The sequence below is a fragment of the Antennarius striatus genome, chromosome 5 (assembly GCF_040054535.1).
Source record: "Antennarius striatus isolate MH-2024 chromosome 5, ASM4005453v1, whole genome shotgun sequence".
NCBI lineage: Eukaryota > Metazoa > Chordata > Actinopteri > Lophiiformes > Antennariidae > Antennarius > Antennarius striatus.
The window spans coordinates 26,600,811-26,618,636 of record NC_090780.1 but is presented as its reverse complement, the minus strand read 5'-3'; the positions used below and the strand labels follow the sequence as shown (position 1 = coordinate 26,618,636).

Below are 17,826 nucleotides of genomic sequence, written 5' to 3'. Positions count from 1 at the left end.
AAGATAACTCCTACTCCATTTCTCTTCCCATCTACACCATGATAGAACAACTTCAACCCTGCTCCTAAACTTCTAGCTTTGCTACCTTTCCACCTGGTCTCCTGGACACACAGTATGTCTACCTTCCTTCTCTGCATCATGTCAACCAACTCTCTTCCTTTTCCTGTCATAGTTCCAACATTCAACGTCCCTACTCTCAGTCCTATACTCTTGGTGTTCCTCTTCTCTTTCTTCGTGCGAACGCACTTTCCTCCTCTCCTTCTTCGACCAACAGTAATCCAATTTCCACCGGCGCCCTGTAGGTCAACAGCGCCGATGGCGGTCGTTGTTAACCCGGGCCTCGACCGATCCGGTATGGAAGTCATAGGTTTGATTCGCATCTTTGATTTGTCAAAAGTTTTACGCCGGATGCCCTTCCTGACGCAACCCTCTGTATTTATCCGGGCTTGGGACCGGCACAATAAGACACTGGCTTGTGTCCTCTTGTGGCTACATTACTAGCATTAATTACTAAATAATAATAATAATAGACCTTTATTGTCCCACTGTGGGGATATTTGTGCAATCGTGGCAGCGGGGGGGGGGGGGGGGGGGTCAAACATAAATAGTTAATATACATATTAAAATCTGCAACATGAAATTTACATATTCACATATTGGAAACATATTAACATATATTATCTGAATGTACATTATATTCACACATCAAAAGATATACACTACAGGCTGATGTTTACATTGATCATCCAGAATTAGAACGTTTTGTTCTTGGAGTTTGGTGAGTTCTTTGAGTGGTCTGCTGGGAGGACTGCTGGTTGTATAGTCTGACGGCCGTGGGCAGGAAGGACCTGCGATAGCGTTCCCTCACACATCTCGGGTGAATGTGACCATGTTGGTATTAAATGTACACAACATACACATAAATGAGAGATTTATTAACACTAAATGCTATTAATTACCCCTAGGGGATCATTACAGTATGTAATTTTTTTTTTAAAGTCATATTTACTGATTGTTTTATATGTATTTAAATAGATTTAAAAATTATTGTAAGCTATATAATCGTAATATTTATTACCTTAAAATCTATTTTTCACGTGTTATTCTTTATAAGTTTGTTAAATCGGCTGTGAGTTTCATCCGGAACCTTCGTTATTTCCAGTTTCCGCCGGTCCTCTCTGCTGACGCACGCCGGCAGGAAGCGCCTCTCGGTAGTTGTTGCCACGTCGGGTCGGTTGGGCTGAAGGTTGGTTCGGTTTGAGTAGAACTGTCCTCAGTGTTTCCAGGTTTGCTGTGGAAATGGTGAGTGACGTCAGAGTCAGACGCCGTTCAGGTGTTTGATGTGTAGCATGAGTAGCTGCCTGCATGTTAGCCCTTTAGCATGTTAGCATGCTACCGGCCCGCAGAGGCTAACGCCGGTCCGCGTCAGCGTTCGGTGCTAATTCTGTGTCGTTCCAGGTTTCTGTCATCAACACCGTGGACACCTCCCACGAGGATATGATCGTAAGTTGTGACGTCCTGCAGCTAACGTTAGCATTAGCATTCTTCAGATCGACGCCCGGATGTGAGCGCGGATCCGGGTTCTAGTTCCTGTCCAGGTTTGACTCGGTGATGTGTTCTTCCCTCAGTGGCCCCGGTTTATTATTATGTAGTTAAATAGAAACTAAAGTTCGTTTCCTTTACAGCAGCACCTGACCCCTGTTCAGACTGGTCACCTATATCCGATTTCCATCCCATCCAGATTGATGTCGCATGTCTCGTTTGTAGTCTGAACAGTCCTATACGGATTTTTGCGTGACGGACTGAAACCACATTCTGGAGGTAGTTTCATATCAGTTATGGACAGATGAGTCTCAGTCTGAACAGATCCAAACACTCCGATCAGATACGGCGGGACGGGACATCATATCCGCGACGGGAGAGCAAGGCGCCAGAAGGAAGAGCGTCGCATTACAGAGCGTTAAAACACGGGAGACGTTAACGATGTCTGGTGTGTGTTTTCACCTCTACCAGACTGATATCGCCATGGTAACAAAACTTCAGGTTTGACGTAGTTCTTGGTGCCGGTGTCGCAATTATATGACGTCACACAGTCTGAACGGGGTCTTAATGTTGCTGTCCATAGCTAACAGCTAACATAGCTAACATAACTGTCCACAAGATTCCTCTAGAGGTTCTGGAACAGGTTCTGTAGGGGTCTGCTGTGGACTAGTGCCTCAGAATCTGGTGCTGATCGGACTCACATCTGGAGACTGATCCGGATTCCAGGTTATGTTCTGGATCACAGGAATTCACCAAATGACAAAAACTAAAAATCCAAACTGAGGTTGTATCAGGTTGTATCTGAAAGTGATCCAATCATCAGAATCAGAAAAAGTTTTATTTCCGAGTCCAGTAAAGTTTTCCATACGAGGAACTTGACGCGGTGTCGGTGCATTGAAAGGTGGACGAGAAGCAATCAGGAGGAATAACAAAGTATTTACAATTTACATTACGGTGTGATGTGATATTTATGGTGTATACAGGCGAAGAAGAGAAGTCCAAAGAGTAAACTGTCTTTGCAGGGTGGTCAGGGGCAGATGGTTACCTGGGGGGGGGGGGGGGCAGGCATTGTTCATGAGGCTGACTGCAGTGGGGAAGAAGCTGGACTCAGATATAGTCCCTGGTCTAGATCTAGAAGGAACCCCCATCAGTGAAACCTAGAACCAGTCATGAGACCAGTGCGATCCAGATTCCAGGAGCAGGTTTTCATGGTCCAGGAGTCACGTGACAGGGGTCAGCCTATCAGGCCTGATGGATTTAGGTGGAGCTGCTCTTCTTTTGATTGGTTTGGCTGAGGTAGTGACAGGTCAGGAGGCGTGGCTTCAGGTGTCTGCTCCTGTTTCAGCACGATGCCCAGATGGACTACTACGGCACGCGACTGGCCACCTGCTCCTCCGACCGCACCGTGAAGATCTTTGATGTGAGGAACGGAGGGCAGATCCTGGTGGCGGACCTCCGGGGGTGAGAAGCAGCCGCTGTCTGTCACTTCACAACTGTTCCTCTGGACCTCTGAATGTTCCTCTGTGCTCCGTAGCCACGAGGGGCCCGTGTGGCAGGTGGCCTGGGCTCACCCCATGTTTGGCAACGTCCTGGCCTCCTGCTCCTACGACCGGAAAGTCATCATCTGGAAGGAGGAGAACGGGTCCTGGGACAAGATGTATGAGTACACGGGCCACGAGTCGTCAGGTGGGTCCAGGCGTCCACACAGGAGACACCCTGTCCCGTGTCGCCGCTCTGACCACAGTGTTTTGCGTTGGCCCCTAGTGAACTCTGTCTGCTGGGGGCCCTACGACTTTGGGCTGATCCTGGCCTGTGGGAGCTCCGACGGAGCCATTTCCCTCCTGACCTTCACCGGGGACCAGCAGTGGGACATCAAGAAGATCAGCAACGCTCACACGGTGAGTGTCGCTGCTGCTGCTGCACTTGGATTGGTCTCCGTCGGTCAACTCGGTCGCCGCTTTGCTGCAGATCGGATGCAACGCGGTGAGCTGGGCCCCCGCCGTGGTCCCAGGCAGCCTGATCGACCAGCCGTCTGGACAGAAGCCCAACTACGTGAAGCGCTTCGTGTCCGGGGGCTGCGACAACCTGGTCAAGATCTGGAAGTAAGTTTGTGTTCTGAGTTGTCCCCCCCAAAGCTTCACAGAAAGACACCCAGATGGTTGACCCTGTCCCGCCCCCAGAGAGGAAGACGGCCAGTGGAAGGAGGACCAGAAGCTGGAGGCTCACAGCGATTGGGTGAGAGACGTCGGCTGGGCCCCATCGATTGGTCTCCCCACCAGCACCATCGCCAGCTGCTCCCAGGTCAGATTTACTGGAGTAAACACCTCCGGGTCAAATGAGGTTACTTGGACAGGGGGGTCATAAAACTGCTGACCCAGTATTATTGTTGTTATTATCATTACCGTTATTATTATTACTATTATTTTACGAATAATCAGAAAGGGCCTCCGTTGGCTGCAGAGCATGGAGACCGGATGGACAGAAGGTCATGTGATCCATTCCCGACCAGTCAGGACTGGCCTGTTGGCAGGGGTCCATCTGGAGATGTTTAGGTTAGGGTTAGGGTCTAAGTTCAGGTCTGGGTTCAGATCAGCTTCAGCAGCTTCCAAAGGGATGTGAGCAGAGCTCCCTCTAGTGGAGACGCCGCTCACCTTCCCTGGGTTCATGCTTACGTTGGCGCCGTGGCTCCACTGGAGCTGACTGGAGATCAGGTGTGTTTGAGAGCTGCCCCCCGGTCGCCGCTGACGACTGGAGGACACGGGCGACTCCCGCCGTGACTGGAAGCGTTTTTTTTTTGGGCACAGGACGGACGGGTGTTCATCTGGACGTGTGACGACCCCGCCGGAAACACCTGGACCGCCAAACTGCTCCACAAGTTCAACGACGTGGTGTGGCACGTCAGCTGGTCCATCACCGGCAACATCCTGGCTGTGTCTGGAGGGGACAACAAGGTAGACTTACTGCTTCCTGGGCAGGCAACTTCCTGGGCGGGGCCGCCCGGCAGACGCTGATCAGGTGTGTTTTTGCAGGTGACGTTGTGGAAGGAGTCCATGGACGGTCAGTGGGCGTGTATCAGTGATGTCAGCAAGGGCCAGGGCGCCGTCTCCACCATCACAGACACCCAGCAGAGTGAACAGTGACGTGGCCACGCCCACCCCTCCCAGGGCCAAACAGGGCGGACAGTAGAACCAACGGCCACACCCGCTCAGCTGCTTTCTTTGCTGTCTTCTCAGATGTTTATGATGTCACTTCCTGTTTGGCCAGGATTGATGTTCAGTTTAATCCAAATAGGATTCAGGGTAAAGTGTGAGGCCTCAATCCTCTCCCATGATGCTCTGCTCCTGAAACATTCCACCCCCACCCGTGGAGGATAGAACCACTGGTTGATCCAAACTGCCCCTAAAAATAAAGACGAACAGCCCCCGGGATGACTTTGTTATTCTGGGTGCAAGAAACGATCTGATTGGCTCCTCAAACAAAACAAATGGTTTCTATAGCAACCCATCGGTCATAAATGTCCCTCAGATACTTCGAGGTCAGAACCTGAGCAGCCTCCGTTGCTATGGCAGCCAGTGAATGACTGTTGCCAAGACAACTGTAAATGAGTTCTGATCAGCAGTTTTTAGGTTTTCTTTTCCATCACAAATATCATGTTTTTCATATTTGATGTAATTAAACTAATCTGTAAAAAATGATCCGGTTGTTTTGTGTGGCCACAGCTGTCCCTCAGTAGACTCACCTGTCCCTCAGTAGACTCACCTGTCTCTCAGTAGACCCACCTGACCCACAGTTGACTCACCAGGCCTTCACTTGTCCCTCAATAGACTCACCTGTCCCTCAGTAGACCCACCTGTCCCACAGTTGACTCACCAGGCCTTCACTTGTCCCTCAATAGGCTCACCTATCCCTCAGAAGACTCGCCTGTCTCAGTAGACTCAAAGATTTTCATAATTTAATTGTCTTCTAAAAAGTCGCCATTTTTAATGCTAACTAGGCTAACTGACCATTTAGTGAATTCTTGTATTTATCTTTGACTCAGGTTGTTAGCTTTACCCTAGTTTGGTGTTGCCCTAGTACTGAGAAAAAATGTAATGAGAAGGAGTATAATATTAAATAACATTTATTGAGTTGAAAGTTGAGAAATAATAAAGTTTTACTTATGAGACAGTCCTGTAAGCGCCTTAATAAGACGGTCCAATTACATGAAGGATGTGGAACATTCCTGCTGAATGAGACGGTCCAATCATGGACAAACATCAGCTGAGCTTTATTTAATTTATGCAATACAAAGATGGGGAACAAAGAAGTCCACTGGTTTGTCCACCCGCAAGGTTGGAGTTAGGGTTGGAGTTGAGGCCCACAGACCATCCTATCAGGTTCTAGTGGTGATTCACATCATCCCCAGGTCCCAGGATGGGTTTTTTTCATGAAGGAGTGTTTACCATAGTGAGACATTATTTGCTCTACCTTCCTGGGCGAGGGTCAGATCCCTGAGGGTCTCCTTTGGGGGAATTCTGAGCTCTGCTCCTAGGTTGTAGACCAGAGCGGAACACATGAGCTTCATGGCAGATTGGCTTAGCTGGTTCAGACATGAAAGCTGTAGGACCCTGGTCAGGGGTTCTGTGGCTCACTGATGGTGGAGTAGACGGGGTCTTCAAGAGGTCTGGCTGGATGACTGACATTTAGGGGGGTGGGTTGCTGGTTGGGGCCCGTGGTCAAACTGGTCTGACCTCTAACTTCACCAGACACGGGCTGAAGCGTCACCTTGACTGTGGGGGGACCAGCAGTGACGTAAATGGTTTGAAGTGTAGCTCTGGCATCGAACTCTGGGGGGCGCTCTTGTATCTTCTCATAGGCTCCATCCTAAGAGGACACAGCAAAGAACATGGCGTGACATGAACATCGTCACCTGAACCATGAACAATCTTCCCATGCTGCCTGGTTGCTTCCACTGTCCTGGTTCCCTCTCAGACCCGACCGGTACCACAGGTTCTACCTGTGTCCCGGTCTGCTGATGCCAATCATGGTACTCACCTCTTCGATTTCTTCTGCTGTTCCAATCTGGGCATTTTTAGAGTTCCTGTATCCTATCAGTTCAGAAAGGTGAAGGGAAAGAAGGGGATTAAATTCATTAGTGAAAATCTTTCATCCACGGGACATCCTGAGAGGACAGTTCTTATAGCGTCTCAAAAAGTCCTAAAAGCATCTCAGAGTCCTGAAAGCGACTCAAAAGGTCCTGAAATCGCCTAAAAAGTCCTGAAAGCACCTGAAAAAGTCATAAAAGCACCACAAAAAGTCTTGAAAGAACCTCAAAAATTCATTCATTCATTCAGTCAGTCAGTCAGTCAGTCAGTCAGTCAGTCATTCACTCTGCCTGAGAGCCTTTATGGTCATGTGGTTCTCCAAAACTGTTTAAATTATTCCAATGTACTTTAGGAAAGTTTCCTGAAGATGTTTCTCCTCTGATCCAGGAGGTTTCTTTAGAACTGAGGATTGACTTGAACAGCTTTGGGTAACCATGGTAACGTGAAGAACCGATTATCTACATAAACGTTTGGTTTCATTTCATGTGATTTTACGTTTGTAGGCGAGGACAAAAACGATCACAGTCACTGGAACACAGACGATTGCCACTACGATTAATGCTGACCAAGAGTCGCCTGCAACAGAGAAGATCACATCATCATCATCATCATCATCATCATCATCATCATCATCATCATCACCATACCATCACCATCACCATCATCATCATCATCATCATCATCATCATCACCATACCATCACCATCATCATCATCATCATCATCATCATCATCATCATCATCATCATCATCATCATCACCACCATACCATCACCATCATCATCATCATCACCATACCATCACCATCATCATCATCATCATCATCATCATCATCATCATCATCATCATCATCATCACCATACCATGACCATCATCATCATCATCATCATCATCATCATCATCATCATCATCACCATCATACCATCACCATCACCATCACCATCACCATCACCATCATCATCATCATCACCATACCATCACCATCATCTTCATCATTTATTCGCCACGTGAACATAAAGCTCAGTCCTGTTGTTCTCACCATCACTCTCAGAAGGTCCGGTTGGTGCTGGAGGTTCTGAATACATCCCAGATGGTCCAGTTGGTGCTGGAGGTTCTGAATACATCCCAGATGGTCCAGTTGGTGCTGGAGGTTCTGAATACATCCCAGATGGTCCAGTTGGTGCTGGAGGTTCTGAATACATCCCAGACGAGGTTTAGAACACAGGGAAACAGTTTTGGTAAAAGAAACCTCTCCTGTGAGCTCTGAGCTCACATCCACCTGGGTCAGTGGCTCTTACGGATCTGAGCTTATTCAGAACGGGGTTGGTGAAAACTCACCGACCCCCATGTGGGTCTGGGGAACACTCACCGACCCCCATGTGGGTCTGGGGAACACTCACCGACCCCCATGTGGGTCTGGGGAACACTCACCGACCCCCATGTGGTCTGGGGAACACTCACCGGCCCCCATGTGGTCTGGGGAACACTCACCGACCATCAGCTGGAGTCTGAGGAGGAAGCGGTCGCTCCGGCGGGCGTCGGTGCTCTGGGCTCCACACCAGTACGTCCCGCTGTCATCCGGCGCCACCTGTCTCAGCGTCACCGTGAGGTTCCTCTGCTCCTTCCTGTCACTGATGGTGAAGCGTGAGCTCTGTTTGGTTTGGGCTGTGCTGACTAGAGGTTGGCATGACGACGGGTCTGCACCCTTACAGAGGAACTTCTTTATCGGTAGGCCTTCAGGGTAGGAAAGCCAGTAGGTCAGAGTCTGTCCAGCAGCTGGAGACTCTGTGACGGTGGTGACGTCTGGACGTGGACACAGCAGCGAAGGTTCAACAGAAAGTTCCACAGACAACCAGCGAGAACATCAGTGAGTGGAGTGGAAACAGACCCACCTTCAACCTGTAGCTGCGTTCTTGTGATCGACGCCCGGGAAAGTCCGGACTCCAGTCCACACCAGTAGACACCAGCGTCGCTGGAGGACACGTCGCTGATGGACAGCTGGAGGTTGGGGTGGGTGTTGGTGTGAGTCCCATTTAATTCAATCTCCTCACAGATTGACTCTCTGTCTTTGCAGAAGAACTTTCTTCCTTCAGGATGGCTGCAGGTGATGGTTGTTGGAGCTGATCTGTATGCAGTTTGCTCAAAGGTCCTCAGGCAGTTTGCCACTGCAGTAGAAAACATTTCATGTTGAACGTGTTTGTGTAGGTTCTCAGTTCTCCAGGTCATGGTTCTCCAATCAGTCCACTGGACCTTCAGAAAGTTTCTTGTAGACGTTTCTCCTCCCATCAAGAGGCTTCTTCAGTTCTGAAGGTGGCTGGTCTGGTCCCAGCTCATTACCCCTGTGGGGTGTGGTCAGCTCATTACCCCTGTGGGGTGTGGTCAGTTTATTACCCCTGTGGGGTGTGGTCAGCTCATTACCCCTGTGGGGTGTGGTCAGTTTATTACCCCTGTGGGCAGTGGTCAGCTCATTACCCCTGTGGGGTGTGGTCAGTTTATTACCCCTGTGGGGTGTGGTCAGCTCATTACCCCTGTGGGGTGTGGTCAGTTTATTACCCCTGTGGGCAGTGGTCAGCTCATTACCCCTGTGGGGTGTGGTCAGTTCATTAACCCTGTGGGGTGTGGTCAGCTCATTACCCCTGTGGGGTGTGGTCAGTTCATTAACCCTGTGGGGTGTGGTCAGTTTATTACCCCTGTGGGGTGTGGTCAGTTTATTACCCCTGTGGGGTGTGGTCAACTCATTACCCCTGTGGGGTGTGGTCAGTTTATTACCCCTGTGGGGTGTGGTCAGCTCATTACCCCTGTGGGGTGTGGTCAGTTTATTACCCCTGTGGGCAGTGGTCAGCTCATTACCCCTGTGGGGTGTGGTCAGTTCATTAACCCTGTGGGGTGTGGTCAGTTTATTACCCCTGTGGGGTGTGGTCAGTTTATTACCCCTGTGGGGTGTGGTCAGCTCATTACCCCTGTGGGGTGTGGTCAGTTTATTACCCCTGTGGGGTGTGGTCAGCTCATTACCCCTGTGGGGTGTGGTCAGTTTATTACCCCTGTGGGGTGTGGTCAGCTCATTACCCCTGTGGGGTGTGGTCAGTTTATTACCCCTGTGGGCAGTGGTCAGCTCATTACCCCTGTGGGGTGTGGTCAGTTTGTGGGGTGTGGTCAGCTCATTACCCCTGTGGGGTCTGGTCAGTTCATTAACCCTGTGGGGTGTGGTCAGTTTATTACCCCTGTGGGGTGTGGTCAGTTTATTACCCCTGTGGGGTGTGGTCAGCTCATTACCCCTGTGGGGTGTGGTCAGCTCATTACCCCTGTGGGGTGTGGTCAGTTTATTACCCCTGTGGGGTGTGGTCGGCTCATTAACCCTGTGGGGTGTGGTCAGTTTATGGGTGTGGTCAGCTCATTAACCCTGTGGGGTGTGGTCAGTTTATTACCCCTGTGGGGTGTGGTCAGCTCATTACCCCTGTGGGGTGTGGTCAGTTTGTGGGGTGTGGTCAGCTCATTACCCCTGTGGGGTGTGGTCAGTTCATTAACCCTGTGGGGTGTGGTCAGTTTATGGGTGTGGTCAGCTCATTACCCCTGTGGGGTGTGGTCAGTTTATTACCCCTGTGGGGTGTGGTCAGCTCATTACCCCTGTGGGGTGTGGTCAGTTTATTACCCCTATGGGGTGTGGTCAGCTCATTACCCCTGTGGGGTGTGGTCAGTTTATTACCCCTGTGGGGTGTGGTCAGCTCATTACCCCTGTGGGGTGTGGTCAGTTTATTACCCCTGTGGGCAGTGGTCAGCTCATTACCCCTGTGGGGTGTGGTCAGTTTATTACCCCTGTGGGGTGTGGTCGGCTCATTAACCCTGTGGGGTGTGGTCAGTTTATGGGTGTGGTCAGCTCATTACCCCTGTGGGGTGTGGTCAGTTTATTACCCCTGTGGGGTGTCGTCAGCTCATTAACCCTGTGGGGTGTGGTCAGTTTATTACCCCTGTGGGGTGTGGTCAGCTCATTTGCCCTGTGGGGTGTGGTCAGTTTATTACCCCTGTGGGGTGTGGTCAGCTCATTACCCCTGTGGGGTGTGGTCAGTTTATTACCCCTGTGGGGTGTGGTCAGCTCATTACCCCTGTGGGGTGTGGTCAGTTTATTACCCCTGTGGGCAGTGGTCAGCTCATTACCCCTGTGGGGTGTGGTCAGTTCATTAACCCTGTGGGGTGTGGTCAGTTTATGGGTGTGGTCAGCTCATTACCCCTGTGGGGTGTGGTCAGTTTATTACCCCTGTGGGGTGTGGTCGGCTCATTAACCCTGTGGGGTGTGGTCAGTTTATGGGTGTGGTCAGCTCATTAACCCTGTGGGGTGTGGTCAGTTTATTACCCCTGTGGGGTGTGGTCAGCTCATTACCCCTGTGGGGTGTGGTCAGCTCATTACCCCTGTGGGGTGTGGTCAGTTCATTAACCCTGTGGGGTGTGGTCAGCTCATTACCCCTGTGGGGTGTGGTCAGTTTATTACCCCTATGGGGTGTGGTCAGCTCATTACCCCTGTGGGGTGTGGTCAGTTTATTACCCCTGTGGGGTGTGGTGAGCTCATTACCCCTGTGGGGTGTGGTCAGTTTATTACCCCTGTGGGGTGTGGTCGGCTCATTAACCCTGTGGGGTGTGGTCAGTTTATGGGTGTGGTCAGCTCATTACCCCTGTGGGGTGTGGTCAGTTTATTACCCCTGTGGGGTGTGGTCAGCTCATTAACCCTGTGGGGTGTGGTCAGTTTATTACCCCTGTGGGGTGTGGTCAGCTCATTTACCCTGTGGGGTGTGGTCAGCTCATTAACTCTGTGGGGTGTGGTCAGTTTATGGGTGTGGTCAGCTCATTACCCCTGTGGGGTGTGGTCAGTTTATTACCCCTGTGGGGTGTGGTCGGCTCATTAACCCTGTGGGGTGTGGTCAGTTTATGGGTGTGGTCAGCTCATTAACCCTGTGGGGTGTGGTCAGTTTATTACCCCTGTGGGGTGTGGTCAGCTCATTACCCCTGTGGGGTGTGGTCAGTTTGTGGGGTGTGGTCAGCTCATTACCCCTGTGGGGTGTGGTCAGTTCATTAACCCTGTGGGGTGTGGTCAGCTCATTACCCCTGTGGGGTGTGGTCAGTTTATTACCCCTGTGGGGTGTGGTCAGCTCATTACCCCTGTGGGGTGTGGTCAGTTTATTACCCCTATGGGGTGTGGTCAGCTCATTACCCCTGTGGGGTGTGGTCAGTTTATTACCCCTGTGGGGTGTGGTCAGCTCATTACCCCTGTGGGGTGTGGTCAGTTTATTACCCCTGTGGGCAGTGGTCAGCTCATTACCCCTGTGGGGTGTGGTCAGTTTATTACCCCTGTGGGGTGTGGTCGGCTCATTAACCCTGTGGGGTGTGGTCAGTTTATGGGTGTGGTCAGCTCATTACCCCTGTGGGGTGTGGTCAGTTTATTACCCCTGTGGGGTGTGGTCAGCTCATTAACCCTGTGGGGTGTGGTCAGTTTATTACCCCTGTGGGGTGTGGTCAGCTCATTTACCCTGTGGGGTGTGGTCAGCTCATTAACTCTGTGGGGTGTGGTCAGTTTATTAACCCTGTGGGGTGTGGTCAGTTTATGGGTGTGGTCAGCTCATTACCCCTGTGGGGTGTGGTCAGTTTATTACCCCTGTGGGGTGTGGTCGGCTCATTAACCCTGTGGGGTGTGGTCAGTTTATGGGTGTGGTCAGCTCATTACCCCTGTGGGGTGTGGTCAGTTTATTACCCCTGTGGGGTGTGGTCAGCTCATTAACCCTGTGGGGTGTGGTCAGTTTATTACCCCTGTGGGGTGTGGTCAGCTCATTACCCCTGTGGGGTGTGGTCAGTTTATTACCCCTGTGGGCAGTGGTCAGCTCATTACCCCTGTGGGGTGTGGTCAGTTCATTAACCCTGTGGGGTGTGGTCAGCTCATTACGCCTGTGGGGTGTGGTCAGTTTATTACCCCTGTGGGGTGTGGTCAGCTCATTTACCCTGTGGGGTGTGGTCAGTTTATTTACCCTGTGGGGTGTGGTCAGTTTATTACCCCTGTGGGGTGTGGTCAGCTCATTACCCCTGTGGGGTGTGGTCAGTTTATTACCCCTGTGGGGTGTGGTCAGTTTATTACCCCTGTGGGGTGTAGTCAGCTCATTAACCCTGTGGGGTGTGGTCAGTTTATGGGTGTGGTCAGCTCATTACCCCTGTGGGGTGTGGTCAGTTTATGGGTGTGGTCAGCTCATTAACCCTGTGGGGTGTGGTCAGCTCATTTACCCTGTGGGGTGTGGTCAGTTTATTACCCCTGTGGGGTGTGGTCAGCTCATTACCCCTGTGGGGTGTGGTCAGTTTATTACCCCTGTGGGGTGTGGTCAGCTCATTACCCCTGTGGGGTGTGGTCAGTTTATTACCCCTGTGGGCAGTGGTCAGCTCATTACCCCTGTGGGGTGTGGTCAGTTCATTAACCCTGTGGGGTGTGGTCAGCTCATTACCCCTGTGGGGTGTGGTCAGTTTATTACCCCTGTAGGGTGTGGTCAGCTCATTTACCCTGTGGGGTGTGGTCAGTTTATTACCCCTGTGGGGTGTGGTCAGCTCATTACCCCTGTGGGGTGTGGTCAGTTTATTACCCCTGTGGGGTGTGGTCAGCTCATTACCCCTGTGGGGTGTGGTCAGTTTATTACCCCTGTGGGCAGTGGTCAGCTCATTACCCCTGTGGGGTGTGGTCAGTTTATTACCCCTGTGGGGTGTGGTCAGCTCATTAACTCTGTGGGGTGTGGTCAGTTTATTAACCCTGTGGGGTGTGGTCAGTTTATGGGTGTGGTCAGCTCATTACCCCTGTGGGGTGTGGTCAGTTTATTACCCCTGTGGGGTGTGGTCGGCTCATTAACCCTGTGGGGTGTGGTCAGTTTATGGGTGTGGTCAGCTCATTAACCCTGTGGGGTGTGGCCGTTTTATTACCCCTGTGGGGTGTGGTCAGTTTATGGGTGTGGTCAGCTCATTAACCCTGTGGGGTGTGGTCAGTTTATGGGTGTGGTCAGCTCATTAACCCTGTGGGGTGTGGTCAGTATGTTACCCCTGTGGGGTGTGGTCATCTTATTAACCCATTAGGGTGTGGTCAGCTTATGGGTGTGGTCACTTTATTAACCCTGTGGGGTGTGGTCAGCTCATTACCCCTGTGGGGTGTGGTCAGTTTATTACCCCTGTGGGGTGTGGTCAGCTCATTACCCCTGTGGGGTGTGGTCAGTTTATTACCCCTGTGGGCAGTGGTCAGCTCATTACCCCTGTGGGGTGTGGTCAGTTTATTACCCCTGTGGGGTGTGGTCAGCTCATTAACTCTGTGGGGTGTGGTCAGTTTATTAACCCTGTGGGGTGTGGTCAGTTTATGGGTGTGGTCAGGTCATTACCCCTGTGGGGTGTGGTCAGTTTATGGGTGTGGTCAGCTCATTAACCCTGTGGGATGTGGTCAGTTTATTACCCCTGTGGGGTGTGGTCAGCTCATTACCCCTGTGGGGTGTGGTCAGTTCATTAACCCTGTGGGGTGTGGTCAGTTCATTAACCCTGTGGAGTGTGGTCAGTTTATTACCCCTGTGGGTTGTGGTCAGCTCATTACCCCTGTGGGGTGTGGTCAATTTATTACCCCTGTGGGCAGTGGTCAGCTCATTACCCCTGTGGGGTGTGGTCAGTTTATTACCCCTGTGGGGTGTGGTCAGCTCATTAACCCTGTGGGGTGTGGTCAGTTTATTAACCCTGTGGGGTGTGGTCAGTTTATGGGTGTGGTCAGCTCATTACCCCTGTGGGGTGTGGTCAGTTTATGGGTGTGGTCAGCTCATTAACCCTGTGGGGTGTGGTCAGTTTATTAACCCTGTGGGGTGTGGTCAGTTTATTAACCCTGTGGGGTGTGGTCAGTTTATTACCCCTGTGGGGTGTGGCCGTTTTATTAACCCTGTGGGGTGTGGTCAGCTCATTACCCCTGTGGGGTGTGGTCAGTTTATGGGTGTGGTCAGCTCATTAACCCTGTGGGGTGTGGTCAGTTTATTACCCCTGTGGGGTGTGGTCAGCTCATTACCCCTGTGGGGTGTGGTCAGTTTGTGGGGTGTGGTCAGCTCATTACCCCTGTGGGGTGTGGTCAGTTCATTAACCCTGTGGGGTGTGGTCAGCTCATTGCCCCTGTGGGGTGTGGTCAGTTTATTACCCCTGTGGGGTGTGGTCAGCTCATTAACCCTGTGGGGTGTGCTCAGTTTATTACCCCTGTGGGGTGTGGTCAGCTCATTAACCCTGTGGGGTGTGGTCAGTTTATTACCCCTGTGGGGTGTGGTCAGTTTATGGGTGTGGTCAGCTCATTACCCCTGTGGGGTGTGGTCAGTTTATGGGTGTGGTCAGCTCATTAACCCTGTGGGGTGTGGTCAGTTTATTACCCCTGTGGGGTGTGGTCAGTTTATTAACCCTGTGGGGTGTGGTCAGTTTATTACCCCTGTGGGTTGTGGTCAGTTTATTAACCCTGTGGGGTGTGGTCAGTTTATTACCCCTGTGGGGTGTGGTCAGCTCATTAACTCTGTGGGGTGTGGTCAGTTTATTAACCCTGTGGGGTGTGGTCAGTTTATGGGTGTGGTCAGGTCATTACCCCTGTGGGGTGTGGTCAGTTCATTAACCCTGTGGGGTGTGGTCAGCTCATTGCCCCTGTGGGGTGTGGTCAGCTCATTACCCCTGTGGGGTGTGGTCAGTTTATTACCCCTGTGGGGTGTGGTCAGCTCATTACCCCTGTGGGGTGTGGTCAGTTTATTACCCCTGTGGGCAGTGGTCAGCTCATTACCCCTGTGGGGTGTGGTCAGTTTATTACCCCTGTGGGGTGTGGTCAGCTCATTAACCCTGTGGGGTGTGGTCAGTTTATTAACCCTGTGGGGTGTGGTCAGTTTATGGGTGTGGTCAGCTCATTACCCCTGTGGGGTGTGGTCAGTTTATGGGTGTGGTCAGCTCATTAACCCTGTGGGGTGTGGTCAGTTTATTAACCCTGTGGGGTGTGGTCAGTTTATTAACCCTGTGGGGTGTGGTCAGTTTATTACCCCTGTGGGGTGTGGTCAGTTTATTAACCCTGTGGGGTGTGTTCAGCTCATTACCCCTGTGGGGTGTGGTCAGTTTATGGGTGTGGTCAGTTTATTACCCCTGTGGGGTGTGGCCGTTTTATTAACCCTGTGGGGTGTGGTCAGCTCATTACCCCTGTGGGGTGTGGTCAGTTTATGAGTGTGGTCAGCTCATTAACCCTGTGGGGTGTGGTCAGTTTATGGGTGTGGTCAGCTCATTACCCCTGTGGGGTGTGGTCAGTTTGTTACCCCTGTGGGGTGTGGTCATCTTATTAACCCATTAGGGTGTGGTCAGCTTATGGGTGTGGTCACTTTATTAACCCTGTGGGGTGTGGTCAGTGCTATTTTAATTACAACTCCCATAGCTGAAACCCATCTGGCTAATCAACGATGGTTGATGGGGGTACCGGGGGGTCAAAGGGGAAACCAAACAACCACTACACAGGTGTGTGGCTCAACAAAGAAGAGCAAACTCATCAGGACAGGGCTCAGCAGTCTGTCCCCCCAACCCCCCCTCAAGGAAGAGGGACACTCATTTCAGGATACCGATGTTCAGATCTTGGACAGGGAAGATAGATGGTTTGAGAGAGGAGTGAAAGAAGCCATCTCTGAATGGGGGGGTCTGTGACATCACCTTTCTCCCATTTACAATCAGGTCGTTTTGATACTCCCAAAAAGATTGTCTCAGTAGATTGACCCAGGTGATGTGTCTCATGCTAATGACCCTCATTAGTATACAAAGGTGAAACTCGCATTTCAGCGACTCCCCTTTGACATCCCATGGAACCCCCATCAACCATCTTTGAAGAGCCAGATGGGTTTTAACTACTGTCGTTGACATGTGAAGAGCACCGACTAAACTGGGACCAGACCAGCCACCTTCAGAACTGAAGAAGCCTCTTGGATGAGAGAAGAAATGCCTTCAGAAAACGTTCTTATAGTCCAGTGGACTGACTTAAACAGCTTTGGATTTCCTGTTCAGTTACTTTGTGTTCTACGACTTTGAGGATTTCAATGAGGGAAGCGACTGAAGGTGTGATTTAACATGTTATCACAGAAATGGCGGTGGCTGCTGGACTGGACCCAGACCCTGTGGTGTTTGCTCGTGGGTGATGACGGACGCGATCTCCTTGGGGGCTGTGATCCCAGCGCGACTTTCTGGTAAAGCCAGAAATGCTGACAAACAGAAAACGTTCTTACCCTCCACCTCCACCTCTCGTTCGTTCTCTTCTGTCCGTTTTGAGCGAGGGTGGAACTTGCACTCGTACTCTCCGGAGGCGTCTGGCTGCAGCTGTCTGAGGGCCACCCTGAGGGCCCCGGCGGAGGTGTTGTGGTACAGCCACAAGCTGCCTTTGGGTTCCCACACATCCTTCTGGGAACTGGAGATCTTGGGATGGTTTGGAAGTTGTAGGTCGATCCTGTCGTACCGGGCCTGTGGGGACGGGTACCGGCAGATGAACTCCAGCCACCCCCCCTGGCAGCCCTTCACCCGGGATGAGACCACGTGTCCTGCTAGGAAGGAGAAGGCTTATATCACTGTGACCCTAGGGGCTGGGGGGTCGTTGGACTCGTTACCTGTGACGACGGAGAGGACGAGCAGAGCGACGGGCTTCATGGTTCACAATCCGGTCCAGGCTGGTCTCATGTGGGGGATTCTTACCGCACTGCCCATCCTCCTTCTCTGGTATTGCCATGCCGATTCTTCCTCAATCTGAGAGGAAGGGGTGGTGCTGTGGCGGCTCTGGGTTCTCTGGAGCTGTTTGGTTTGATCATGAGAGAACTGCAGCTCACAGGAAGTGGTTGTGTGATCGGAGCCCCGCCCAGCGTGAACACAACCACAAAGAGGAAGTCAAGCATGGTGCAAACAGGGTAGAGTTCCACAGACCAGAGGGACCTCCTCTCTCTCCTCTTCGTCCTCTCAATATGGGACCTTTAAATCTCCAGGTCCAGTTTGGGATGGACCAGAACCAATGGAAAGTGATTGTGGTCCTCTAGTGGTCAAATTGTGCTACTACCCACCTCTCAGCTCTTATTTCGTGGTGTATTCGTGTGATTGTGGATCATTTGTGGTCTTACAACTGTTTGTGTAAACTGAGTGTGTATTACTTCACACACCGTAACATGAATAACCCGATTTACTGT

At 51.3% G+C, this 17,826-nt stretch overlaps 2 protein-coding genes across 5 annotated transcripts; one reads left to right on the top strand and one right to left on the bottom strand.

Annotated features, from left to right (window-relative positions):
* The first annotated feature begins 1,153 nt into the window (after positions 1–1,153).
* On the top strand, positions 1,154–5,237 carry sec13 (SEC13 homolog, nuclear pore and COPII coat complex component). Its single transcript, XM_068316312.1, has 9 exons — positions 1,154–1,302; positions 1,459–1,503; positions 2,888–3,003; positions 3,077–3,228; positions 3,307–3,440; positions 3,511–3,644; positions 3,723–3,843; positions 4,347–4,493; positions 4,572–5,237. The coding sequence occupies exons 1-9, from the start codon at positions 1,300–1,302 to the stop codon at positions 4,680–4,682; spliced, it is 963 nt and encodes a 320-aa protein (XP_068172413.1). The 5' UTR covers positions 1,154–1,299; the 3' UTR covers positions 4,683–5,237.
* Positions 5,238–5,381: 144 nt separating this feature from the next.
* Positions 5,382–17,705, bottom strand: LOC137595934 (CMRF35-like molecule 1). 4 transcript variants are annotated; one of them, XM_068316307.1, is made up of 8 exons: positions 17,260–17,705; positions 16,885–17,196; positions 8,518–8,790; positions 8,117–8,428; positions 7,665–7,817; positions 7,122–7,202; positions 6,577–6,629; positions 5,382–6,405 (listed from the first exon to the last, which is right to left on the bottom strand). In XM_068316307.1, exons 1-8 carry the CDS (start codon positions 17,297–17,299, stop codon positions 6,154–6,156), a joined length of 1,476 nt encoding a protein of 491 aa, XP_068172408.1. In that variant the 5' UTR covers positions 17,300–17,705; the 3' UTR covers positions 5,382–6,153. The 4 variants fall into 4 exon arrangements, 3 of the variants coding, with proteins under 3 accessions (XP_068172408.1, XP_068172409.1, XP_068172410.1); XM_068316308.1 differs by having other exon boundaries at positions 16,885–17,193; XM_068316309.1 differs by lacking the exon at positions 7,122–7,202.
* Positions 17,706–17,826: the final 121 nt, after the last annotated feature.

Coding starts and splice junctions, on each gene's coding strand:
- sec13 (XM_068316312.1), top strand. Junction 1,504..2,887: donor CCTCCCACGAGGATATGATC/GTAAGTTGTGAC, acceptor CTCCTGTTTCAG/CACGATGCCCAGATGGACTA. Junction 3,844..4,346: donor CCATCGCCAGCTGCTCCCAG/GTCAGATTTACT, acceptor TTTTGGGCACAG/GACGGACGGGTGTTCATCTG.
- LOC137595934 (XM_068316307.1), bottom strand. CDS start 17,299: ATGAAGCCCGTCGCTCTGCTCGTCCTCTCCGTCGTCACAG. Junction 7,818..8,116: donor CAGACTCCAGCTGATGGTCG/GTGAGTGTTCCC, acceptor GGATGTATTCAG/AACCTCCAGCACCAACTGGA. Junction 6,406..6,576: donor CAGCAGAAGAAATCGAAGAG/GTGAGTACCATG, acceptor GTGTCCTCTTAG/GATGGAGCCTATGAGAAGAT.